The following is a 27653-nucleotide window of genomic DNA, read 5'->3' as shown; positions in this document are numbered from 1 at the left end:
GTCAATGAGATGGAAAGTAAAAGGTTACATAGAAATAAGGCACAGGGACATTCAAGTGAGGCTGGTTCCAGTGGCCACCGCTTTGTCAGTAAAGTAGGGAGGCAGTACGTAGTAGTAGAAAGTGCATGGGTTTTGAGGCCAGGATGACTTAAGTGGGATCTTGGGTGTCGCACTTACTAGTTTTATGATTCTGGGACGGTTATTTAACCTGGATATCATTTTCCTCACCTGTAAAATGTGGAAACATATGTCTCTCTCATAGACATGCACTGCACATTAGTACATAAAAAACACAGCAGCTTACATGGTATAATTAGTATTTAATGAATGTCAGTTCCTAACTTGTTGCAATTGCTTGTGTTCTTTTGGTAGCAGAGCTGGAGTTTCCCTTAAGATATAACCACTGTTAGAGAGACCCTTTATCCATCTGCTACACAGATATGTCCACAGAGAAAAGGTCCCTGAATGGACTATGCTCAGAGAAAACGTAAGATTCTGGAGTAACCGAAGAGAATAGTGTAGGCAAAAGAGTTTATGGTCATCTCCTCAAAACTGTCCTTAAGAAAGATGATCATTCCCACCGGCTAGCACAGTACTCTCTGATGCATACTCTCTATCAACAAACCTTCTCCTGACCTTTCCCAGAAGATGGTTTGTAAGAGACCTCTTTCGTAAGAAAATGATTCCATGGCCTAGCATAAGGTCTAGAGCTTGTTAATTTTATCCTGGGTCCACTGCTTGTTGGACCTTTAAACCTAATGCAATCTTTCTTTTCTTTTTCCTCTCTAAAAACTTCCTGACATACTTTTCTACTCTCCTTTGCCCACAGATCACAGAAAGTTCTCCCCTACTCTTTTTTGCCACACTATTCCATTCCCATGTGCCCCTAACATCCCCCCCAGTCTCTCTCTTTCTTCCCCCCCCCTCAGAAATCTTGATGCAGATGCCAGGAATGTGTCTGCTGCCCTTTTGACACAGAGTTTGATGCCATCCTGGGGCCATGCGGAGGGCAGAGCCACGGGACGTGGCGTTCGAGTACTCTACTGCTAGCCTGGCTCGTATTTTTATCACGGCACTACTCTGGGCATCCAGGCAGGGACCTGGTCCAGCTGCTTCTCATTCCTTCACTCTACATCAGTACTCCATAATAATCTCACTCCTTACCTTGGCTGTGTCTTCCTGCCCAAACCTTCTACCATCAATGGAGCACAATGCAGCTCCTTTCCCTCCAACCTAGTCTATGTCTATGTACTTGTCCAATTTCCTGAACCTGATTCTGATGCATGCAGAAATATTGTCAACTTCCTTCTGTTTTCGGACGTGAGCAGTCGGCACAAGCTGGATTTACTCCTTGGCACAGACTGCTACCCCCACTCCTCTTCACTTTGTCTCTAATTCCAAATAAGGAGTGCTGCTTCTTACATAATTGGATGTTCCCGGCACAGAAGCTGACATACGAGGTCAGGCGCGCATGTGTGCAAGACTCCCCTTTGACTTAACAATGCCTTTTTTGGGCATCTAACTTCTCTTCAGCTCCCCTCCCCCACTTTCTCCACACCATCAACAATCACGGGAGATTTATGAAACTTGGCTCAGATCAGAACTCTTTCAACCTTGGCTTAGAAGGAGGGGTCATGAGGTTGAAGTTACTCTTTTTTATTTTTCTTCCTTGCAGGGGAGGGAAGAAGGGAGACAGGGAGAGAGAGGGACAGAGGAAAGATGGAGGGAGAGAGGAGAGAAGAGGGAGAGAGGGAGAGGAGGACAGGGGGAGAGGGGGAGAGGGAGAGAGAATGAAAATGAACACTTAAGATCTGGCAGAAGTCCCTGGCATCCAAGGGAGTTATATATTTAAGGAAGCAAGGAAAGTAAACAAAGCTAGAGGCAGAAGACATTAACTCATCTTCTTGGAGATGGTAATGCTGAAGGTTAGAAACTGGTAATATTTTAAGGAGGAGATGCATCTAAATCTCGATGGCTGTACCATCCCTGATAACTGCAGTGTGTTCAATATAACTAGAGAAGGGGCAGGAGCTGCCTATGGCATTAATACCGACTATTCTTCTTTTAAATGCAGAGCTCAAAGTAAAAGAACCTGAGTACTCTGCAAAAGGACCTGATTCAGAAAGAGAAGGAACATGCTGTCTCCTGGGCAGCAGTCATGGGGACCATCTCAGGAAGGTCAACACTGAACTGCTGGGGCCATACCACACCTCTTCTGGTAGTAGTGGTAGGTTGGGGGGTGATGGTGCTACAGCTTTGAGGAGATACCAAATTCCACTTCATTTGCTTACCAAGGCAAAGCCAAAGAATGTAGCACCGCATGAACCTCTAATAAAAAAGGCAAGCTGTCGGGAACAAGTAACACAGGCTAACTTCAGGACAGTGCAGTGCCCTTTGTGTTGTAAGTGTGCACACACGGAAACACAGTTTGGCTTTTACAAACAGAATGTAATATCCTCTTGGGGAATGTATACTACTCTGAATCAAAAACTTTTGGATTGGCTTTTATCCTTTCAAATCCTGGGGCAAAAGTCTGATCCTGAGAGTCATTATAGATGAAAAATCAGACAAGCCTGGGTTCAAATTTGGCCTGTGGTATACTTATAAGCTCTGTGATCTTGATGAAATAAGCACAGTTCTTTGTAAGCCTTAGTTTCCTCATCTTTGAATTGGGGATCTTCATAGCTCTTTCACAGGGCTTTTGAGGGGACTAAATAATGTAATATGCTTATAGTGTCCAGCACAATGTCTGCACAAAGTAAACTCTCAACAAATGTTTGCCACATGGATGTTTATCCAGAAGCTGTAAGATTATCAATGTCTACACACAAATCCTGAAATAAGCCCTATCTTTCCCATGTACATAGGAGCTTGCTGGTATGAGAAAATGGGCCACAGGCATCAGATCCTTTGAGCCTCTAGAGGAGAGCTGGGATTCTTCCCCCAGGCATCCATGACTTCTTGACTCCTATCTTAAGGAAGCTTCAAGAACACTGTGAACTCAACAGAAGACATTTGAGAAGGCGGCCAAGTATATTCCATATAATTCAGAGGGACAGGTACAGTAGGGACAGTGGTAGCTGAAGGAGGAGGCTGGCATGGGGAGGGCATCCTGAAAACATAAAAAGTGGAACAAATTTGGGGCACCTAGCTGGAGGAATTAGGAACAGAAAATACTTTTTACCCTTCTTTCCTTTTCTGAAGGGCAAATATTGAAACCTAACATTTATGGGCCATGTTCCATGTACCTAAGACATCAATGCCATTATTCCTGCTTTCCAGGTGAGGAAAGCAAAGCTCAGGGAGGGTAATAGAGCAGAGTGGTGGTATGCGGCAGTGGACAAGAACATGGGCTGTGGAATACCTGGGTTTCATTTCTGGCTCCACCACGCATTAGCTTTGTGATCATGGATAAGGCCCTCAGTATCACCCCCACTAACCTGCACCATATATGAAGAGTAGGGACTCCATCTGTTTTGATCACCACTGATGAATCCTTACTATTTTTCAAGGAATAAGACCAAAATAGTGCCCCAGCAGGACAGAGTTAAGAGCACTTTAAGGTGAAGTGGGGTGAATGCTACAAACAGCCTGGACAAGGTGATGTCAGTGAGATCAAGAAACAGCTTAGAGTAGACTGGATACGCAAACACACGTACTTCCTTACATGCCCCCACTCCACTTTATTCCTGTCTCTTCCCTATCACTAGAAAATCTATAATCATCGCCCAGAGGTAATGCAGCCTGGCCTGGAATTCTCACAGCCTACAATTCTCTAGTATTTAAGTGTCCTGTTTTAGGTCTCCAGGAGTGCTAGCTACATACTGTATCACTTCTTACTGCTCTGCCTGTAATTCCCAAATATATGTTTCTCTCTATTTGGTACTGGCCCAAACCCTTTAATATTCTGAGTTATTTAAACTTCAGGTAAGTTTCTTTCTACTTTTTCTATACATGAATCTCCATCTTTTTGAATTTTTTTTGACTCATCTATATTTTTCTACTCCTACTAAATAAATTATTGTTACGAAACCAATTTACCATATAAATTACTTCAAGGGGAAGGGGGGTAATCAATTATCACATACTAGCTAGTTTTAGAAGCTTCCCATTTGTTGAAAACATTTGGAAGATCAGCAAAGGGGAGCCTAAGAGAAGGAGAAGAGAAATGAAGGCTTAATTAGCAATGTTCACAAGTGACTGAATAAAACATAAAGAGACTCTACTTTTTAGTATAAAGGTATTAAGAAGAGAAATGCTTATTCTTTTATCCAATAGTGAACATTTACTATGTCCCAGGCCCTGTGTAAGTAGCTGGAGAAATAATGCTAGTTCTGGCCCTTAAAGAACTGATAGTCCAGGGCAAGCTTTCTCAACCTCTGCACTACTGATATTTTGTGTAGAATAATTCCTTGTTTTGGGGGGTGGGGAAGGCACTGTCCTGTGTAGTGTAGGAAGTTTAGCTGCATCCCTGGACCCTACCCACTGGATGAAATAGCTTCCTGCCTCTCTTCCCAGCTGTGAAAACCAAAAATGTCTCCTCATGTTGCCAAATATCCCTGGGGAAAAAATGCTCCCCAGCTGAGAACCGCTAGTTAAGGGAAAGTAGATCACTTCTTTAATACACTGTGTTAAGCATTATTATCAAAACTGAGAGTAGAGAAAGGGCTCCTTAGTGCAGAGGGAAAGTGGGAGGTATGCCAATTAAAGTCACAGAACAAATTACACTTAATGCTCAGTTTCTGAAAACTCTTTAGCAGCAGGCCAAGCACACAAGAACAAAGTCTGGGACATTTGGAATGGATAGAGAAAGACCACTCAGGTAGAGACAAGAGGATGAGCAATGGCCTAAAGAAGAGAGACCACAGAATGCTCAGCCAGCAGTAGATGGTTACATGGGGTAGAACTGGAAATGAGGCTGGAGCCAGATCATGCTAAGGAAGAAAAGAGGTGGAATAAAAAAATAAATAAATAAATAAATAAATAAATAAATAAATAAATAAGTATTTTAAACACAGTGGAGCTTTTTTCAAACAAAACCTCACCTGGATCCCCAGTTTCCTAATCAAAATGAAACTACTCTGATTGGATCACGGTCCACTTAGTTTTCCCCTTAGCTGCTAAGGTGGCTTCTGAAGCACCTTTGTGGAATCCTAGAATTCTAGGAAACACTGGAGAAATCACTTTTGTATGCAAAGGAGTACCACTGAAGGATATTCAGTGCAGAATATACATCCATATTTACCTTTTAAAAAAGCACTCTAGAGGCAGAACTGAGTGTGAAGCAGGAACAAGGGGGAAGTGGCATAGAAACTATTCAGCATTTTATCTGTGGGTTTCACATAGAGCCAGACTCCAGGCTATAATAGGTAGGAAAAAGCACATTGGCTTTGCAGTTGTATACATCCAGCTTCAAATTCCAGGTGGGTCATTAACCATGACCTTTGGCAGGTTAGTTGACCATGCCAAGCTCTATTTTCTTATTCTGTAAAATGGGGTTATCTACTCCACTTGGTTGCTGAAAGAAACTATATGCAAATAGAAGTCAGATGCTGGCATATGAGACACACTCAGCAAATACATTCTTTCACTTAGTCTCTTTATGATTAAAGCTTATTAAGCCTCCCTGATTCTAGGTAACTTTGAGTGTGAAAGGAGAGATTTAACTGCTTATTGGTCAACAGGATTTTCTACATGTTATAGAATGGATACAGGATTCTGCTTTTAAAAGAAGTTTTTATTTTTGGAGTGCCTATTAGCATGAGCCACATGCTAACAGAAGAGGTCAAGATTGGACTTCTTACTCTGTGATGTGCCAGGATGTCTCATGAGACAGAAATCAAAACAAGCGTGGCCAAATCTTGAGTACTAGGTGTGTCTGTCTGGTTCAGAGACAGTGTTCCTGGCCTTCTCCTATTTAACAAAGCTTGTATCAGTTTCATGGTTAGGAAGTCAGCAGCAGGAACCCTCATCTGTGTACAAATCTTTTGGGAGTTTCAAGTGGTATTAGGATTATAAAGCCTAAATGATAAATCCAAGTATCCTTCTATTCTTTATCATCCTATGTCAGTAACTGCTTCTTAATTGTGAATATTTACACTCCTTTCAGAGAAAGCAATCTTTGAGAGCACCGATCTATTTTCTCTCATCTTTATTTTTATTGTCATTGGCTATATATTGTCAACTAAAAGAAGTGTCCACTGAAAAATGGTGAAAGGTATAGGGCTTTGGGGTTTAACTGGGTGGAGAATTGATCCCGGAGTGGAAAGAGTTCAGCACAAGTATTTTAAAATCACAGGCAGTGTCTGTAACTCAGTGGATTAGGTCAAAGTCTTACAGAAGCAGAGCCAATTCAAACTTTAGACAACCAGGTGACTGATCAAAGCTTCTGCCACTCTCTGGGCAGCCTTCATTTCTATGCCTCTAGAACAGAGGCTCTATCTTCTACTTTGACCACAAGTGTCCTGGATGCTACCCTTTCCCTTTCTAGCGGAGATTCAGGATCACGGCCAACCCCTGTCCAATCTGAGAATCCGATATGAGGAACTCACCAGTCTTACCTCTGAATTAGGGTCCCAAAGACAAGATGAAGAACCTTCTGCATGCTTTCTGTACACAGCCATGTCCACTGTTCCATCAGCAACAAGAGGAGCAGGTCTAGGGCTGTGTCAGCTAACTCCGTCTCTGCTCCTGGAGAACAAATGGCATCAAAGGCAACTCAGGAGAGACCTGCATCTGAGGAAGCCCTTTCAGTGACTTTATCTTACTTTATATGTTTGTAACCCACCAGTTCTTAAATCATGTCAAGACAGGCTTATTTCATATCCAAAAAGTTCCGTGATAGGTTCTGTTTCTTTACAATTCTTTTATGTTTCTTAGTCACTTAGTAAAAAATATTTTATCTTAAAGAGATTTTGTATATAATTATTTTGCCTAGTTCTATTTGTTTTGTATTTTCCCCAGGGAGTTGAATATATTTTGTTTCAACGAAGTGCTCACAACTAGTGACTTACTGGACCTGACAAGGCCTAGTCTCTTCCACACTTATATTCCACTTGCATCCACAAAGCATCATAGAAATCTGTGGGCAGATCTGGGAAAAGATTTGGGATTCATTCTCCTGTTAAAAAGTACTGTGAAAGCATCTCCATTACACAGAGCTATTGGGTTGGGATCCCAAAGGCTTCAGTTTGATTTTGAGGTTACCTGTGGTTCTAGGAAAAGCACTACACCTTTGGGAAAATGCCAGGACAATTACTGATTTCTTTCTTGTTTCAAAGATTGGCCACAAATGAGCTCACACCCATGCTAAACTGAAGTCTCCTGAACAGATGTGATGTATGGATGGAAGTATCTGTTCTCTAATCCTGTTCAGGGAGTCCCATGCCACCTGATTTGGCTCCTGGCAGACTTCCTCAGGATACATAATATTCTAGAATGAATCTTAGCTATCTGGTGCTATTTCCGTCATTAATATTATAATTAATCATCAACCATAATTTTGTTAGTCTAGAACCAATGGGTATTCTCCTAGTTTGCCCAAGCTCTCTTCCCTTACGGGTTATTTAGAACATACATAACTTCAGATTTGGATTAATCTACTAGAAGTAAAATCTACCTTCTTTTTAATCCCATCCAGTATATATTTTCTCTCTTTTGCACTGTATTTTAAGGGGCATAGGAGCTGAAGTGTTTGGTTTCTAGTCATTTACTCAAAGATGGGATATTGAGTTCCTTGAGAAAGCATCATTCTGAGCCTTAGTCACCCTCCTGAATTCAATTATTTTCTCAGGTTTAGTATTTACATAAAGCTGCCACCATGTGGTGACAATTAGTCATAACAGTAAAAAAGAGAAAGAGAACAAGACACCAGGTGCTCTTGAAGAAAATGGTTAACTTTCCTATCAATGAGCATTTAGTCTTTAGGGCTAGAAGAAGGGCTCGGGCATAAGCTACTACTTTAGACTTGATCTTAGCCAAAAGGCCAAGAAATGACAAACTATTCCTTTAGAGATATGGCGCTCAAAATTTACAGGCTTGATTTGGGCTGGATTATATTGTTTTACCCATTCCTTCTTACTTATAAGTTCTTACAGTTTTCTGATGTTTTTGGTGTCAAAATAGTTCATTTATTTAACAAGTGAGATATGTGTGAAAAGATTGGGTTGTAAACTCCATGTGTCACATAGTTAAGTTGAGGGCCATTGAGCAGAGGTCAGGTGTCTGTTCATAGGCACCTGAGAAGCAATGATGAAATAAAACTTTTTATTCTCCTTCTGAACCTAAGATTTTGTGATCTTTATGTTTAGTGGGAGCCTTTATCTTGGTGGAACTGAAAACTTTTCTTCTTATAAGTTCTAGTTTAGGAAACATACTAACATCCAGGACTCCCAATTTTTCCTCTTCATTCCTCTGGGAAGCCAATCTGCCCTGCCTCAAATGCTTGTAAGGAAAGAGCAGTATCCTCGCCTCTTCTCCCTCCCTGCTCTTCCTTGGGTAACTAGGGATATTGTTTGCCATGGCAATAAATAAAAGGAATAGATCCAGGGAAAAAGATGAATTTCATTTTGCACAAGTTGTACTTCAGTCCGATGGTATGTCTCAGTGCAGATTTCCAGTAGGCAACTGGAAATACAGCATCTGATATTAGGCATCATGGCACATGTATTAGAGTTAAAGCCAACAGTACAAATGAGATCATCCAGGTGGAGTGTGCAGAGTAAAAATAGAAAGCCAACAAAAAAACTCTGGAAGGCTTAACAAAGGAGCTAACAAACGGGACTGAGAAGGGGCCACCCAGGAAAGTGGTACCACAGGCACTAAAGGAACAGGTAAAGGGAGCAGTTCAAATGTAGGCCAAAGCATGCTAAAAAGAACTTCAACAAGGTAATGATACTATAAACACAGGTCTTATTTGCTAGATTGGAACTCCCTGTCTTTGTGCCCTGTTCCTCTGCTCAGCTTGGCTCTGGGGACTGTATCGTATTCTTTTTTGCACCCCAGCACTCAGCACAGTACCTCAAACCCTGGTGTTTAACACATGGCTTACTTAGCTGAATGGAAGAGAAATTAAAGTGATGAATCCCAACTATTGTGAGTCCCAAGTGAACTGTGCTCTGGCTCTCTTCTCTGCAGAAGCAGAGATCTTGTCACTCACCTGGATCGCTGTTGCTGAGGTCTTGGGCAGGCTCAGCTGCATCTGACAAGCAACCATCCACACATCCTTTGTGGGTATGTTCAGGATCTTTTTCTGGGACTTCTCCTGGCTGCATTTCTAATAATTTTGTTTGTTTTTCAAGAAAGGATTCCATCCCAGACATGGATAGGATCTCTGACTCCTGAAGAAAGAGCCAGAAGCACACCACATAAAGAATGCAGAAAGTAGAGGAACAACCAAAGCACTTTAGTTTTCCCCTGTTCCTTCCCTGCAGACGTATCACGAGCATACAACTCAAGTGACTCTGTGACCACCTTAGGAAAGTTGCAAGTAAACAAATGCCTCTGTATTCCCACTTGCCACAAACACTTTTGGGCTATCTGTTTCTTCTAGGAACTGGTTTTCTTTCTCATCCTGTCATACATTATCCCATATCCATGACCCTTGAGAAGCCAACCTACCAACCCAGAACTAGCAGGAATTCCAAACGACTTATAGAAAATACTTTTATACTAAAAATTAGAGATCCAAATGTTGCTAAGTCCTTTAGGCACCTAAGTCCTTTCTGACTTTGGAGAATGTCTCAAGTGCCTATAACTGCAGGGTCAACATCTCAGCTACTAATCTCAGGAGTTCTCTAGGAGCTTCTCACCACATTGCCTTCCTGGAGACAATAGAGAATCTTCTCTTGTGCTTCAGTCATATTCAGTGCTGGAGCAATCTTACTGGATGAAAACCTTAGTCTGGACCTAGTACAGAAACAAAGAGCAGAAACAGAATGTATTTCATGATACTGATTCTTCTATAAAGGGCTGACAAGTATTAATACCTCAAAACAAATAAACCTACACTTATTCTGGGAGCTTACAGTGCTCAGAGTTGCCAGAAAGCTGGCCCTGAAATCTCCCAAATATATATTTTGGAAATTCTTAATATGAAGTGCAACTCTTGCACTAAGCTGTCTACAGTGCATCTATGAATGGGCTTTTGCTAATGTAAAACAGGGACCACTCTGTCACAGTCACGTTCCCAGAGGCTAGAGGGGTGGCTAGCACACACTACACCCTCATTAAATACCTGCTGAAGATCAGACAAGCGGCATAGGTTTTTGCTGCTGTCAGTACCTTTTTTGCACTCCACTTATCTCATTCCCATTGTGTTCCAAATTAAACCAAGGGAGGGACTGCAAGTGCTAAACCTCAGTGTTTCAAGGAACAGGATTCTCTTAGGCACAGGTCTGAGGTCACCCTTCAAAGTATGGGCCCAGTCAAAAAAGGCTAAGAATTGTGTTACTGCTGGCCCAAGAAACATGAAGAGACAAAGCTAGACAGCCAGCCAGCCAAACAGATACATGCACTCTCCACCCACCACGTTCTCACTCTCCATAACGGCCCAGATACAGATATGAAGTTTTCAGCAAGGGTAAATGTGGTGCCCTGCCCTTCCCTTCCACATGCTGGCTCTGAGCAGTGCCAGGAAACATCTGAGGCCCTGGTGCAGATGTCCATTCTAGCCCTTTCCTGTTTATTGCTGGTATATGCAACTTCTGAGCCAAGATTTCCAAAAATGATGGCAAACAGAAGTCAGTTATAAGCCTTAGCTCTTAATAGGAAAGAACATCTCAATTTTCCAAGAAAACAGAAACAGAGAATACCATATTCTAGAGTTTTCCTTCTAGTCATAAATCCCAGATGAGTTTGGGCCCTGGGTTCCCACAGCAAGACAAACATCCCACAGGGCTGCCTATGCAGGATCTCAGGCTCCTTTCAGTTGAGTACCGAGGAGTCTGAGGTCTGGTTTTGCATAAAAACTAGTATGTATGACTCATCTCCTCTCTTCTAGAGCTTGAGAGCTGGGGATGGGCTTTGGTTGAGAATTGAGGATCAACCTGAGAATTGGGGAAGGGTCCCTGGGCGACTGAAGGGCCTCTCACTTGCTAGCCTTCTTGTTTTCTGACTGGGGCCTGCTTTCTGTCTCGGCCTCACTCAGCTCCTCTGTGGGGCTCTGGGGTTCAGAGCGAGGAAATGCTGTCTTCAAGGTGTCCACGATAGCATTCACCACCATCTGCAGGGGTGAGAGGTGCAAGGTCAGACAGAAACCACTGAATGAGCAGTTTTCTCATGGCACTTTATGCAATCAAGATGGGGAGTTAGCTAGGCTATCTAGTGGTGCCCCTTATCAGCATAGTCAGATATCTGCTAATAACTTAGTGGCAACTACTCTCCCTTTTCTCTATGGCCATAAAAAGCTTCCTTCTCATAGTTAAGACAAACAATATCATGGGGAAAGAAGCTGAAACAAACAATGGGATAAATAAAAACCTGGGAGTTCTGAAGGCTGGTGAAATACTTCTCATTTTCAATTTCTTTCTTTGTATATAAAAGAATGATTTTCAGTTTCCACATTGATATTTTCACCAAGATGTGAATAAGCAGAAATAATAAAGGTGGGGATATATGAAGAACAGAAAGAGTGAAGATTATCAAAATAAGAAATATGTCTAGAGGCATATAAAATATAAACATGTTCAGAGTAATTCACACAGAGTAAAGAGCTGGCTTAGTAAAACAATCCTCAATGAAAAGAATTATCTGTTTTTCAGAATGAGAAAATGACATATAGATATTTGCTAAAAAAATGTACAAATGAAACCCTAAAATACTGAAGAAACATTTCTTTTTCCTTTGGTGCCTCTCACTAATACTGCTGGCTCAGAGCAGCACCATGACTGCTTTAACTCACCCTTGTGTTAACTCTCCACAAGGAGTTAGCACAGCCAGGACATTCCAAGGCTAGAATGGTCAGGTAAGAGTACGGTAAAGCCCAGTGCACAGCAAACCAGGGAAAGAACACAGAGGGTAGCATGAATGTGCTTAATGTAGCTTAGAAAATATAACTTGCTCTCTAGGCTCACAAAATGGTAGTATGTGGGGAAGGTCCTTATCTCTTTTGTTCACTGTTGTATCATGAACAAACTATATGCTACAGTTTTGAACAGGCAAGCAGTAAGTGGGTGCTTAAAGAATCAATAAACACATGTGCAGCCCTCTCTAGTCTGCACTTCTTTCCTCACAGCAGTGAACGTCTCCTAACTTCTGCCACACGAAGTTCCAATTTATCACGTTACCCCCTAAAGTCTAGATGAGAAGAGAGAGGCCCCTCTTATGCCAATGACTCAGTGTTTTCTGACTTTTTTTAAAAAACATAAGACATCTTTTGATAAACATAAAACTCAGTCTTCTGCCTTGGGGACTATAAAATCAGTTAGTAATCACTGCTTGCAGACTCCAATGTGTTACACAAATGTCCTTCTCCTACCAGCTCCAAAGGTCCTGAGATACCCTCTTGAAGGAGGTACAAGTCTCCCCACATTCTGTTCCCTACAGAGAATTACTACACCAATCTAAATCCAGCTTAGTGTCCTACCTTAAGAGTTTCTTTCCTGAGTGACCAGCATTGGGAATGACTTTCATCTCCAGAAGACTTTCCTGCCCCACCTATCTATGGAGGTATAGTTCTATTCATACATGCCCCCACTAGAATAACTATGTCCCTAGGAGATATGTGTACATTATAGTGTCTAAGATATTGTACCCTCCAAATTGCTCACTGTAATTTTCAGCAAGTTGATGATCCAACCAATATCTGGGAAAAGGTCTTGAAAATTCTAGTCCATGTTCTACTGACTCCTCTGTGCTGCCTCTTGCCACCCTCCACCTCCCTTATTTTTAAAGCACTGCCTCTACTCTGATGAGAAATTTAAGGCTGAGCACAGTGGCCCTGCTGGTACCTTGTCTATTCTGGAGACCACGAACGGTTTCTTGACAAAGGCAATACGCGCATCTGTGTTCAGGGCAAGGAATTCCTGCACCTCCTCACTATTAGCGATTTCAGGAATGGCACAGAGTTGCTGCAAAAGACACAAGGAGGACTTCAAAGAGCAACTCCAGTTTCCTGGATCTCTCCACCATGACTTGGGTTTCTGGTGGGTAAAATGAGCACAGAGCAAAAACAGAAGGATGCTGACCTTTAGGAATGATTCCAGGAGGCTCTTACGGGCTTCTACTCTGTCACTATCCATGTTTCCAAATGGGAGATCTGGAAAGAGCTTTTTAGGACCCTTCACATCTTTAAAAAAAAAAAAAAAAAGTGCATTCACTTAATAGTACTTAACTAAAAAAAGACAAAACAACAACAAATAACCAAAAAACCCCACCCAGGACAGTTAAATATATTTCCCTGGGATTTTTTATTTCAGGAGTTCCAAATATGCTCCAGGGATATAATACATACAACCTACTCCCATTATTGATGTTAATATTAAGGTATAGGAGGCCATACACTACAATGGTTACAAATGAGGGCCCTAAAATCCAATTGCCCAAGTATAATTTAGGCTCCAATTCCTCCTATAATAATGACCTTAGGCAAGTTGCTTAATCTTTCTTTGACTTTGTTTCTTTTTGTAAAGCGGAGATAATGATAGTATTTATCTCATAAGCTGTTACGAGAACTCAATGAGCTAAATATGTGTAAAGTGTTTAGAACAGAACGTGGTGTATATTTTCAAGTTTGGCTCAGTAGTAGCTATTGTTATTAAGAAAGAAAATACATAACTGAAATCCACAATTTATGCCTAAGCATGTTAAAATGTTTATTTGGGTGATCATTAGCTTTTTAAAATAAACATACTTTTTATTTAAAAAATAAATTTGCTGCTTAATAGCTTAATTTTAGAGTTAAATTTTATTACATTTTCTTATTGTCCCTGTGCCTCTAGAAGAGCCTGGTTGTTAAAGTAAAGTTGGCAAGGATTTCTGGATAATATTTTAATATTTAAGACCAATTGCTCTATGAATCTGGAAAAGTTAACTTAATTCCTCATGCTACCTCAAAGACATAAGTGAAAATGTGAAAGTTTCTTTCTTAAGCTTAAACTAAATGAGAACCCAGAACATTCAGTGGCAAAGGAGTACATCAGAAACAATGCGACCATTGCTGTCCAGAACTAAAAGTCAAGTCACCTGCATGCAAACGGGGCGAGGGGAAGTAAAGGACCCTTGATGATGCATTCTCTCCCTCATCCCTCCCCACAAACCAACAGGCCCCTAGCCTCTCAGATCAAGGTGGCTACATGTGAAAAGCAAGTAGGCAGTCCAGGGCTGGGGAAACTCCTGACTTTTGATGAACTTTCGTAGATCTGATTTCTCCTCCAGACGCGTCTGTAGATTCAGGAACTCGCGGTAGCGGCGATTAACAGTGTGGTATGCCAACTGCTGCAGGTTGCTGCTATTCTCGCTGTCAAGGGCTGTCTCATACTGTTGAATGAATAAATGTATTTACTGCATCAACTCAATAGTCACACAGTAAGAGAGTAGGGGTAAGAAAGGGATCTGTTCTTCTCTTCCCACACCTACCAGATCTAATTGCTGCTCTAAGTTGTAATGAACTCAAATTCCAAGGGTGGTTGAATTAAGGAATGAGATGCATTTCCCAACATAACATGGCACAGAAAGTAAAAAATGAGTTTTATTGCTCTCTACTCCTTCCATCTCAAAGCTTTCTCCTGCAAACAATTTCACTTCTAAAAATGGGTACAAAATTATTTTTCAAATCCGAAAGAGCATAAAACAGAAGGTACAACACTGATAAAAATCATACTACCTCTTTCACCCCCTCAATTATGGGGTTGGACGTTATAAGGAGATAGCCATTTTGCCAATAAATTCAACCCATGATTATGTATATTAGTTGGGGGAAAAAACAATTCTTAACAGCTGATGAACAAAAATAATTTGTCTGGATGCATTAAAGGGATATGTGGTTTTGTTTTGCTCAGGGCAGATGAATTATTATTCTTGGACCTAAACTTATTTTTTTCCTAAGTACATATCATCTGTATGATTAGGAGTCATATGAAGATTGACGTTGTACGGGGTTCAAGTTTGCTCTCTTCATATGCTCGGAGGGTCAGTGTGTGGGAAAAGAGAACTTGTACTACATGATCCCCCAGAGCCAACACCCTGAATAGCATGAAAGGTGCAACTTAGTACAGGGGAAGACTTTCTGACTGAGTAGTTAAAATACAATGAAATGCTGTGGAAGGACTAAGTATGTGCTTGCTCACAAGAGAAGTAGGTTACTGTTTTTTGGTTGAGGTTTTATACAATGGGCAAGTGATGGAAGAAACGATATCCTTGTTGGTAGGATTTGAGGCTGGTGTTTTAAAAATTCCTAGAGCCCGGCTGGGTGTGGCTCAGCGGCTGAGCATCGCCCTAGGATCCAGGCGATCAGGGTTCGATTCCCGGTCAGGGCACATGCCCGGGTTGCAGGCTAGCTGATCAGTGACTCTATCATCATTGATGTTTCTATCTCTCTCTCCCTCTCCTTTCCTCTCTCTGAGATCAATAAAGATATATTTTTAAAAAAATAAATAAGTAAAAATTCCTAGAGCCAGAGAGAGAGAGATATTATTCATTATGAGCTGACATGAACAAAGCAGTCCATCAGACCAGCAAAAGGCCTAGGTAAGAAACAGTTGGAATTCTGGGTGGGGCTCTCAAACTTGGAGAACCTTGGATTATAATGCTTTCTTTGGAATATTTTACTCCTTGAGGGACACTATCAATACTTACATTCCCAAACCTGGCTGTACCTCAAAATCACTTGGGCTGCTTTTTAAATGTATATATTCTGATAGGCTCTGATATATTCTGAATGAAAATTTCCAAAACTGAGATTTAGGATTTAAAAAAAATAATACAACTCTCCAGGAGACTTGGAGGCAGCCTATCCTAAAGCCTGTTTCAGGGACCTGCTGCTCTAATTGAACCAGCCATCTGATACATAAACCCCTTTCATGTAATTTCTGCAAAGTAGTTCCTACTTCTGTACTTAAATATCTCCAGGAATGAGGAATTTACTGTCTTCTGAGATATATATAGGTAAATAACCGTCCTTCTAGAACAAAAAGATACTACTATTTAAAAAAATAAATTGCCCTGGCCAGTGTGGCTCCATTGATTGGAGTGTCGTCACGTACACCAAAAGGTAGTGGGTTAAACTCCTGGTCAGGGCACATACCCAGGTTGCAGGTTTCATCCCCATTTGGGGTGTGTGAGGGAGGCAACCGATTAATATTTCTCTCTCTCCCAAACCAATTTTTTAAAAAAGTTTATAATTATTTAAAAAAAAATTTAAAAATTAGCAGGGGAAAAGTATGTAGAGAGAATTTCTAGACAAGGCTCTATACATTGGGAACCACTGAAAAATATGACCCTCAGCATCCTAGCAACCCTGAGATTCTAGGATTGTTTGTGTGGGTATTGGATAGAAGCCTACTCTGCTTTACAAACGAATTTCAGACTCACAGAAAACAAAGCAGCCTCTCTCCCTTAGAACCCTAGTTTCACTGACTGCTTTTCAAACCCATTCCAAGTCTAGAGCGGGTGACCACAGTTCCAATCCTGTTACCTTCACCGTGTAGAGTGTGTATGGGTGGAATCCGGTGCCACTGTGCTCTCGAGCAGTAATGGTGCCAGTGATACGCAGGTTCTGGATGACAACTGGGCCATCTGGACTGCTCAGGGGCTCAAAGCTGAAGGTAGCTGAGCTGAGAGGACCAGGTGGAGAGGAGGAAAGTAGATCCTGCGGCAGACTAGGATCAAGGGAGCTCACACCATTGGTAAGATCTTTCTCTAAGCATGAGGGTCGTGGTGGGCAGGTCCTTTCTGGACTCGCCAGCAAAGTTGTAGGAGAGGTGACATCTTGCTCTACCTCCTTGTCTGCTGTGTCAATCTGGATCTCTGGGCAGGAATTCAGCATGGAGTCCAGCAGGCCTGTCTCTGTTTCTGTTCCTGGACATTCCTCAGCCTCTGCTCCTTCAATTCCTTCAGATCCCTCCTCATCCTTAGGCTGCAGAGACTGGGAACCCCCTAGGGCACACAGGGCATCCTGGATTCTGTCAGACAGGTAGTTGCCTGGGGTCATGAGCATGATGGTTTCTTTGCCTAGTTCAGACAATGGAGACTCCAGCTCTGAGTCTTCACATAAGAACAGAGGGCCTCGGATGTCTGGCTGTAGGAAATGAGATGAATTGTTTCCTACTTTTCTTTCTTCTGGCACTCCACCAAAATCTCCCTCTACAGCTTCATGGCCTTCCTCAATTTCTGGGGAGGAGCGTAACAGTCCCTCCGGCTCCTCACAGTTTAGGAGCACTGGGGCTGCAGCTGGAGAAGGGGCTCTCACTTCTGGCAGACTCTGTACCTCAACAATCAGTGGCAGAGATGTGGGCACTGAGGGCTGTTCCAGGGCTCTGGCTGGGCAGAGCGATTTAACCATTCCTGCTGGAGTATCTCTGGCCTTGGAAAAAATGCTCACAAGTACAAGGTGGATCCAGTCGGGATCTGACAGCTTGCTGATCAGTGGTAAGATCACATTACAAGTAATGAGTTCGACCACGACATGGCGTCCTGTCCGAGTCTCCAAGTGGGGCTTTGGCACTAGTCCTTGAAGCAACACATGCACGATGCTGCGTGCGTAGGCAACCTGAGCACTGGCGCTCTGGACAGCGGGATGTGGGGCGGTCGCCCTGCAGTAAGCCTCCCAGAGTTGGGCAGGCTCGACTTCACCACTGCGCTTCCCTGCCGCAGCCTCCTTTGCCTGAATATAGCTCTGCAGGTGACAACCGCAGAGAGTCAGGACCCTGTGGGCAAGAGCATGAGTGTCCACCATGCCCATCCTCCTCCGCAGCTCCTGGGCCAACCCTCTCATGGCCGCCTCCATCTCCTCCTCGAAGGCCGGCTCGTGGCTCACTGAGCGATACCAGGACGACACGAAGTCCCGGACGATCATCTGGATGGTGCGGTTGATCTCCTGTTCCAGCTGCCCCTCGGCCTCGGGGCTGGGCGAGCAGGCGGCCATCTGCACGAAGCGCTCCAGGTGCAGGCGACCCGACGCCCCCACGACCGCGTTGGAGCCCAGCCAGCCTCCCAGCAGCAGGAGCAGCGCGGACAGAAGGCAGAGGAGCCACACGTTGACCAGCAAGTGGACGACCAGGAGCCAGCCGAGCAGGGCGCCCGCGGCCACCAGCTTCCGGCTGCTCAGCAGGCCACCGCGGCCACCGCCCGACGCGCCGGCGGGGGTCTCGGGCACGGCGGCCTCCGTTTCCGCCTCCATGTTGAAAGGACAGGGGGCGCCCGACGGCCGCGCTCTCTCGGTTTCACTTCGCGGTTAGCGGAGGGAGCATAACTGTCCCGGACACTGCGGAGCCCGGTGCCACTCGGCCCGGCCGCGGCTCTGGGCCCTCGGCGTCCTACGGGCGCCGCGGGGCGACGGCGGCCCCGCTTCCCGCCCTCGCTCCGGCCCCGCCCGGCAGACTCGCCGCTCTCCCGGGAAGCTCCGCGGCCCTCATAGCGCCGGGTCCCGGCGCCTCTTCGCCGCTTCGGGAGGGCGCGCAGGGCCGCGGGGCTCCCTCCCCGACACTTACAGACGCCGCGGGCCGGGTCACAAGGCGCGGGCCGGGCTCAAGGCCGTCTCCTAGGCCGGCTCCGCAGAGGCCTGGGCCGGGCGACCGCGATCCGCAGCCCGGATCCTGTCGGGGAGGCCGGCCGGCCGCCGCCGCCGCCGCCGCCGGCGACAGCTTCCGGGTCGCCGTGGGCGGGAGCGAGGCATGCTGGGAGAGCCGCCGCGCGCCCCGAGGCGCGGCGCTGCTCGGCGCCCCCTGGCGTTGAGGAGCCGCCACGACAGCACAGTCGCGACCGGGCCTGGGAACCTGCAGGAGCGCGGAGCGCGCCGAACCCCCACCGCGGGAAGGCACCCTCCAAGCCAGACCTCCAGCTCTCGTCATTAAATGACGTCAGCGGACGCCTTCTACTGCTTAGGGGAGACTTTCAGGCCAGTTTGTTTTAATCCCATGCATGCATTTTTTCACTGAACTGACACATTTTAAAACTCACCTGCTTCCTCCAACTTCGCCCCCCCCCCCCCCCCTCCCGCCATCCGAACTTGTTCTCAGGCTTTGCAGAATGCAAGGCATAAAAACTAATACGGAGATAGAATGATTTCTTAAATTTCACATACTGTATTGCAGAATCACACTTGTGAGTTGGAATTATTTGCTGGTGGCATTACCCAAGCAACCAAATAGTTCAAGCGTCTGCTATATTCAATCACTGTGTTGGGTCGTGTGGAGGGACAGAAGCAGTCCTTGTGCTCAGGGACCTTGCAGCTAATTGGGGAGAGGGGTTCTTGGGTCATGAGTGGATATCTAGTAATGCAAGTCAGTACGGGGTACAGTAAAATGCAAGATTTTATAGGTATCAGGGGAAGGAAAGATCACGGTAGGTTGCAGTGGTTAAGGGGGCCTCATGGAGAAGGCATCTGCCATGCTGAATCTTGAGGGTTTGGGTTCCTTTCTGTTGCTCTCCGTTTCTCCTTCCCCAGTCCTCCCCAGATAGTGTAGGAAAGGAAGGCAGAAGTAGAGATGTGTTTTCAGAGAGTGCTCTATGTTTGATTGTTTTGTTTAGTAAAGTTTCCTTCAGTGTCTACACAGGCAAAATTACTTATAGAAATATTCAATATCTGACAACAGCCCTGTCACATGTGACAATGTTTGTGCCAGTTTCAGTTTCATGTGAAGCCACTTCTTTCCCATCTTGGTCCCTAGGACCTCTGTCTGCAATGTGGCTGTCTTTTATTTTGGCTCCGGTTGTACGTCATTTGTATAGAGCTTCTTGTGATTGCCCATTTTCAGCATCTCTCATGCTGGTAGTAGCCTTTCGTCATTACATTAGTCCCCAGATATTTAGAGGAATCTTCAGGCAAACTCCCACCAAAAGTTATGCCAATGAGAAGCATATTTTGGCTTCTTTTTTCGTCTCCATTTCTACTGTTGGGGTAAAGATTTTTTTGAACGCAGAAAGAACCATCATTTTAGATGTGGGGCATAATTTATGACTAGCGCTTCTAAAGCAAAAAGTTTGATTTAGGATCAAAGTGTCCACAAAGCAGACTGGGCACATCCCTGAGATCCCAGAGCTGGTCCCTCCACTGCTAGTCTCCTTCCCACAGAAAAGGGGACTGCCCCTATTTGTCCTCCCAGACCATCCCATTGCCCCCAGGGGAAGTTAGAAGATCACAACGATGCTCTGGAGAAATATCCCTGCCACCTAACTGAGAACTAAAATAAAGAAGTGGGTAAGGGAGGGACTGATGAAGATTCCAAAGTCTTCCCTATGACAGTTCAGAGAGAAAGTTTACTTTGCAGCATAATCTGGGATGTTCAGGATAGTAAGAAACTGACCTTGAAAGTGGGTGCTGTGCCACCTAACCAGCTGGTCTGGAGCAGCAAGGTAGCCAAGAATACCTTCCTGATTCTGAAGTGGATTTGATGAGGCAGGGCTTTCAGATGAACATGTGCATTCGTCATTTTGACTGGTGTGAACTTCTACCCAGGGGTCTGGGGCAAACCCCAGTCTCCAAATAGACCAATCACTGGGAGTAGGTGAGAGGCAGGCCTGATGTTTGGTGTGAATGCGGTGGGGGAGGCTGGCTGTTAGGTCACAGCTATACAGATGTAGATGTGGATTTATTATCAGGAATCAGTTCATGCCAGTGAGGCTAAGAGGTGCCATGATCTGCCATGGCAAGCTGGACACCCAGGAAAGCTGATGGTGTAATTTAGTCTGAGTCTGAAGGCCTGAGAGCCAGGGGAGCCCATGGTGTAAATCCCAGTCCAAGAGCCGGAGAACTTGAGATGAGATGTCCCAGCTCAGTCAGTGAGGCGAGGAACAAAAGGGCGAATTCCCCCTTCCTCCCTCCGCCTCTTGTTCTGTCCTGGCCCTCAACGAATTGGGTGATGCCCACCCACATCTGGGAGGGCAATCTGCTGTACTCAGTGTATTGACTCAGATGTTAATCTCTGTGAGAAACACCCTCCCAGACACATCCAGAAATAATGTTTACTCTAGGCACCCTGTAGCCAACCAAAGTGATACATAAACTTACCCATCCTAAGGCCCTGTTTCTAAATGCAGTCACATTCTGAGGTGTGCGAGGGGTTAGAACCTCAACATAGGGATCGGGGGGGGGGGGCACAATTCAGTCCATAACAGGTCCTTTCTGTCTGTGGGTTATCTGAAAGGTCACATTTTGATAACCAGGATGTTGAAAAAGAGGATGACAGTTTTAATAGTTCTCAAGATTTGTTTTCATGGCATATAAAAATGGAAACAACACTGAACTACGAGTTAAAGAGATTGAGACTTAAATTCCACATCTGGCCATACAGAATACTAAGTGCTTTAATGGATCCTCCTAATGAAGAACAGCTAGATCCTGAATAGGAAACACTTTTTTGATGAGCTAATGGGCTCATAAGAGGTTAAGAATTAAATGATGAGTTCAGGGCACACTATCCTGCCCCACTCTCAAAACAAAACAGAAACCAGAGATTAGGGTAGGACTGGTAGTAGTGGGCAGTGGGCAGATAAAAGGGCATGGTGGGCCCAAGGACAGATGTCCTCAGCATGACTGTAATCCAGGTTCTAAACCTTGTTCCAGCAGAAGGAGGTGGAACTAAGGCCCTAAATCCCACATTGGTCACTCCTTGACTGGGGTGGGGAGAGAGGTGGGGGTTGAAGTGATTCCAGGTCAGTGGCTTTCCCTAGCTCCTGAAAGACACAGATGCACATCCTTTGTGGAAGAAAATATTCTCATTTTAATCAATATTCTCATTTTAAGCCCTCAAATTACTACAAATTTAATATAGAACAAATATGAACTCTAAATCCAAAAACATAAAGTATGTGGGAAGGCAAGGCAACCCGAGTGAGAAGCAGAAGAAATAACAACATATTTAGACTACCAAGACTGCGGATATGGAAATTGTCAGAGGCTTAATATAGAAGATCTACGTCTGAACTCTCAAAGAAGTGAAACGCAGATATAACCTAGCAATCACAGATTATCACATATGGCCATATGGCTTCAAAAAAGAGCCAAATAAAATTTCTATAAATGAAAAATATAACTACTGGAGGGATTCAGAACATGCCACCACAGTAATGATAACTAACAGATCCATCATCTTCAAAAGTTTCCTCCTGCCCTCTCAGCATTGTCCTGCGCCTCCCCCAGAAACCACTGATTTGCTTTCTTTCACTTTAGATTAGTTTATAGTTTCCAGAATTTTATACAAATGAAACCATATGCAATGTACTTCTTTATGCCTGGCTTCTCTTACTAAGCATAATTATTTTGAGGTTAATCTGTATTGTTGCATGGATCAATTGTTCATTCTTTTTAAAAGCTGACTAGTATTCTGTTGTATGGATGTGTGATAGTGTGTTTGTTCATTCACCTGTTGGTGGACAGTGGGTTGTTTTATGTTCTGGACTGTTCCAAACAGAGCTGGTGTAAACTATTTTGTGTAAGTCTTTGTATGTAGATATCTTTTCATTATTCTTAGGAAAGTATCTACAGAGGCCTGCCAGAGGCTGCCAACAGCATCCCTACCTGCCACTGATATGTCAAGCATTGATCTGATGGATCATGTGGCCCATGTGGCCCATGTGGCCCATGTGGCCCATGTGGCAGAGCAACCCCAGCCTGAACTTGTGGCAGAGACTGCTTTTGTTCTGGGCCCATTCAAAACTAATAGCTTTTTGGGTTACTTTGTAAATGGGCCATAATAATACACCCAAATAAGAAATATGTTACCTCTATTATCCAGAGGTCCACTAGACATTATGCCTAATATATAAAGGATATCTTGACACATGCCATACCACTGAACCTCTAGAAACGTCCTTGAGGTGGAAAGCATCTGAAATTTTGTTGTATTTGTTCCCCACCCTCTGACATGCAAATGTATTACCAATAAGTTTAGAATAGTTGCCAGTTCTAGTTTACTGGCTCATCAGTGTCATCAACATAATGGAACAGTGTGATATCTTGTGAAAGGGAAAGCCAATCCAGTTTCTGTGGACTAAATTATGACATAAGGCTGGAGCGTGGATATACTTCTAAATTAGGACAGGCAAGGAATATTGACAGCTAGAAGTAAACTGCTTCTGGTGGTCTTTGTTAACCTATCAAGGAAAAAAGCATTTTCTGGATCAATAGCTGCATGCAAGGTAGGAGAGATGTGTTAATTTGTTCCAGCAATGAAATTACATCTGGAACAGCAGGTGTAATTAGAGTCACCACCTGATTAAGTTTACAGTAATCCACTGCCAGTCTCCAGCATCCATCTGTTATCCGCACAGGCCAAATAGGGGAGTTGGATGGGCTTGTGGTGGGAATCACTACCCCTGCGTCCTTCAACTTTTTGATGATGGTACCAATTTCTGAAATCCATCCAGGAATGTGGTATTGCTTTTGGTTTACTATTTTTCTAGGTAGAGGCAGTTTGAGTGCCTTGCACTTGGTCTTTCCTAGAACAGTAGTCCTCACTCTACAGGTTAGGGAAGCAATGTGGGGATTCTGCCAGTTACTCAGTTTGTCTGTTCCAACTATGCATCTAGAATTGTGGAAATTACCACAAATGAGTTTGGTGACTCACCGTACCTACTGTGAGACGGACTTGATCTAAAACCTTTTTGATCATCTGACCTTCATAAGGCCCTAGGATGACTGGTGGGACACAGTGACATTTTGGGTCTTTTGGAAGTAATGACAGAGCCATTGCTAAATAATTCCCCCAAATCTGATTATTTCCCTTACCCTTAGTGTATAGTCACCCTGGTAGAACTTGTTCAAGTCTGAGAATTGATTGAAGGGGTATGATTTTCTGTTTTGGTGATTCAACTTAGACTTATGATTGCTCTACTTAGAGCTTGTTCACTTAATTTAGTAGATTGCCCTTCTGTTTCTTTCTTTCTTTTTCAATTTTAAAGCAGTCATTGTTTATTAACTGACCAGATTACAAAAATAACCATGGTAGATTCCTTAGTTCATCCTTCTAGTCAACCTGTTGGTCTAATCTTCCCTGTTACCAGCATCTCCACTTTCCACAAAATGAGTGGACTTTTTCTTCATTCCAACTAGTGGAGAAGATCATTTGAAGGTGTTTGCTTCTATGATGTGTTTTCCAACTGAACAGATCTCATGAATCAGATCCTCCATGCAGACGATGCCTTATTTACCAAGAGATTAAGCAATCAATGTGTTATCTGTTAGGGCAACCTGCTTTTTGTTGATTTTGCCATAACTACACTTGTAGATCAGTGCACTTACTGACTTCAGGCTTGGGTAGCCCCATGCAACATATGGTTCCACAATCTTCCCCATGCTAATTGAAGCCTTGTTGAGCTAACAAAGGAGCCATTGAAGGTCTGGTGAGGACAAAGAAGACGCAGCACCTTTAGGATCTTTGGGCTCACACCATTCATACTTCCGACCGTGATAACTAATGTCAGTTTGGGTTCTGCAGGTATATAGAGGTTGCCAGCTCTTCTTGCCATCCTGACCATTTGAATCTCAGTTTTGTACATCTGCCTAGATTCCTTGTGGTAGTGCTTAGCTTTTTCATAGATAAGCTTTCTCCTTGCTTTACAAAGCATCTCTTGGGCAACGTCTTTCTCAGGTGCTTGATCTTCAGCTCTGCGAAATTCTTTCACTTTTCCTTAAGGGTTTCTTCTCTTCTGCACTCTCCATGGTTCCAGCCAGAAAAGAGCCATCCATTTCTCTTTATAGGGACAGTAATCATAGGTCTCTGTGAGTCAGATTGTTCTGATTACTGCTGTCCATTATGGTGACCATATTCACCTTGTCTTTGATGATAAAGTGCCACCACTTGACCCCCTGCTCCCTTGGGATCTGATGACCTCCACTGCATTTAAGTATTCTAGTTCAGAGGCAGCAAAGCTGCTGTTCTGGCTTGAAGAGCAGAATGACCACAGACAAGGATGCTAGGGCTCCCCTCACAATTTATTTCCCTTAGTTGTGGTGAAAGACATGTCACTGAAACCCTCCCACAGAGGTTGATCGGGCCCTTACATGATAAATTAACTAGACCATTCTACTCTTCCTAAACCTTTGGACACTTTCCTCTATAGTATACTGAGGCAGTTCTGGCACTTCATTCATTTAGTGTTTGCCAACTTTTGGTCCCTGTTTCAGCCAACCAAACAAACAAACTTTCAGAGCCCTTTCTAACGGCTGGTGCTATACATTGAATTCAAAATATCTGCTTAATGGGCCCATACCAATTTTATGTTCCTTCCACCATTCCCCCACACCCTTAATATCTATTCTCCCCAGATTTCTGTCTGTATAAATTAGAAAAATCATGCCATTCTTTTAGAGTGTAGTTTGCCTCTTAATAAATATGCCATCCTTTGTATCTCCCCCTTCAGGGACTGCAGCACCTGAGTCTTGCTATTTATGTCTAAGAGCAAAGAGGGGTCATGCGGGCATAGACCTTGAGGAGAATCAGCAGTCCTGCAGGGCAACTACCTCAGGAAAGGCCATTACAGTTGCCTCAGGTAAAGCAGGTTAATCTTTTCAGACAGGTGTGGGAGGGATGCTTCTACTGGCAAAGAAGACTCAGCACAGTTTAAGGGTTCAATATCCCCCGCCTCATCGAGATCTGCCCCTATGTCCCCACCCTATGTTCAGGATCCGTTCCTTTCCAGACAGTGTCCTCAGTTTAACAGAATATATCATATGATGCTGAGAATTCAATTTGCTTTATAACTCAGCTACTTGTAAGATGAGGCATTGAGTTTGGTTTTCAGAGATACGGTTTTCTTTCCAAAAAGAAAATAGATGTTTTCAGTTATTTTATGCTGGGCTTGAGCTGTGAACCTCTGCCCTGAACTTCGCCTTTTCTTTGCCTACTTTCTCCAGTGCTCTTAGGAGCCACCAGTCAATCTCACCAAACTTGTTGTTAGTGTAACTAAAACAGGTATCAAATACATGGTCACCCAGAACTTACCTTGCATTTGATGGGAGAATTCAATAATAATATTTTGTATATCTCTATTGCCACAGCATGCCACACACTGTCAGTGCTTTCTTTAGTGGAAATAGAGTCATTAATGCCCTTAAATACAGTCAGATTAGAGACCCAATTTCAGAAGCCCCCTGACCAATTAGGAAAACATATCCTTAAGACCCTGCTCCTCTCTCTCTTTATATATGTCCTACATATATAAATATATTTAAAATAAATACATTTATTATAATTTAAATAATACATATATAGTCATTTATATTTATAAATATATTTATTATAAATAATATATGTGAATATATGTTAATTAGATAATAAATATATTTGTATGTATAAATTATCCATCTATCATCATTTTCTAAGAGCTTTATTTAAGGAATGTCCTCATGCAATTGTAGGGACTGGCAGGTCCAAAAATATGTGGGGCGAGTGTCAGGCAGGAATTGATGCTGTGGTCTTGAGGCAGAATTTCTTATTTGGAAAATCTCAGGTTTTGCTCCAAAGGCCTTTCAATTGATTGGATGAGGTCCACCCACATTACCAAGGGCAATCTCCTTTATTTAAAGCCCATTGATTTTAGATGTTAACAACAGCTATCAAATACCTTCACAGGAACACCTAGATTGGTGTCTGATTAAATAATGGGGTGTTATAGCTTAGCTAAGTTGATGCATAAGACGGACATTCAGATCATCAAATGCCTTCTTACATCTGTTGAGATAATCATATGAGCTTTATTGACCAATGCTAATCCAACCTTGAATTCTTGGGACAAGCCCCATTTGATTGCAAACTATTATTCTTTTTTTATAGTATTAGATTTGATGGAATAAAATTATGTTAAGAAGTTTTGCACCTATATTTATGAGGGCTATATGTATACATGTAGTCATAGTTCTGTCTTTTTGTGTGATGTCTTAGGTTCAGGTATCAGAGAAATGTTGGCCTTATAGAATGAATGGAGAAGGCCTTTATTTTCCAGTTTCTGCCATTATTTCTTTTTAATGCTCTACCGCAAATTTGGGTAACAAGATCCATCTCAAGCTGTGTTCCAGCTTTCTTTTGATTCATGTTAGAATGGTGTGTCGTTTTCATGCATGGACTTCTGACACATTTGCGTTATATTTAAAGTGAGTTTCTTGTAGGTAGCTTATAGTCAGTTCTTGCTTTTTTATCTATGTGGATGTTTCATCCATGTTTAATGTGACTATTTATATGGTTGGGCTTTAATTTTGGTATTTGTTTTTCATTTGCCCCACCTACTTTTTTGTTTCCCTTTTCCTGTTTTTTTCTTCTTTCCTTTGCATTAATTAAACACATTAACGGTACCATACTTTCTTCTTTGTTGTCCAATTTGCTATAATTTTGTGTGTGTTTCATTTAAGGCTTATAGTATACATTTTTAAAATGTAAAACAGTCTACTTTGGGTAATCTTATATCACTTTACATATAGTTTAAGAATTTGACAACATATACTTCCACTGTTCTACTTCTGACCATTGTGGCATTATGGTCATACATTTAATGTCAACATATTT

The 27653-nt window shown here is 43.2% G+C and overlaps 1 protein-coding gene and 1 pseudogene across 9 annotated transcripts in view; both read right to left on the bottom strand.

Annotated features, from left to right (window-relative positions):
- Positions 1–18807, bottom strand: part of SNX19 (sorting nexin 19) — a 59149-nt gene extending 40342 nt beyond the window's left edge. For 7 of the 8 annotated variants that reach the window (XR_013997844.1, XR_013997845.1, XR_013997846.1 and 4 more), the window contains exons 1-8: positions 16631–18795; positions 14337–14475; positions 13185–13285; positions 12948–13067; positions 11091–11221; positions 9810–9906; positions 9158–9338; positions 6561–6690 (exon numbers count right to left, since the gene is read on the bottom strand). Coding sequence is in view for 2 of the 8 variants with exons in the window: in XM_081123595.1 (XP_080979721.1) it covers positions 6561–6690; positions 9158–9338; positions 9810–9906; positions 11091–11221; positions 12948–13067; positions 13185–13285; positions 14337–14475; positions 16631–18334 (2603 nt within the window). In the remaining 6 variants the exon portion in view is untranslated. Of the gene's footprint in view, positions 1–6560; positions 6691–9157; positions 9339–9809; positions 9907–11090; positions 11222–12947; positions 13068–13184; positions 13286–14336; positions 14476–16630 lie in introns of all 8 variants that reach the window. The other variant, XM_081123594.1, reaches the window with a different exon arrangement.
- A 5299-nt stretch (positions 18808–24106) lies between these two features.
- Positions 24107–24788, bottom strand: LOC308549716 (large ribosomal subunit protein uL30 pseudogene; annotated as a pseudogene). The gene has a single exon. The product of its transcript is annotated as a large ribosomal subunit protein uL30 pseudogene (transcript).
- Positions 24789–27653: the final 2865 nt, after the last annotated feature.

This window comes from Miniopterus schreibersii (assembly GCF_964146895.1).
Source record: "Miniopterus schreibersii genome assembly, chromosome: 20".
Taxonomy (NCBI): Eukaryota; Metazoa; Chordata; class Mammalia; order Chiroptera; family Miniopteridae; genus Miniopterus; species Miniopterus schreibersii.
Note: the sequence above shows the minus strand (reverse complement) of the source record. Positions and strands in the feature narration are given on the sequence as shown.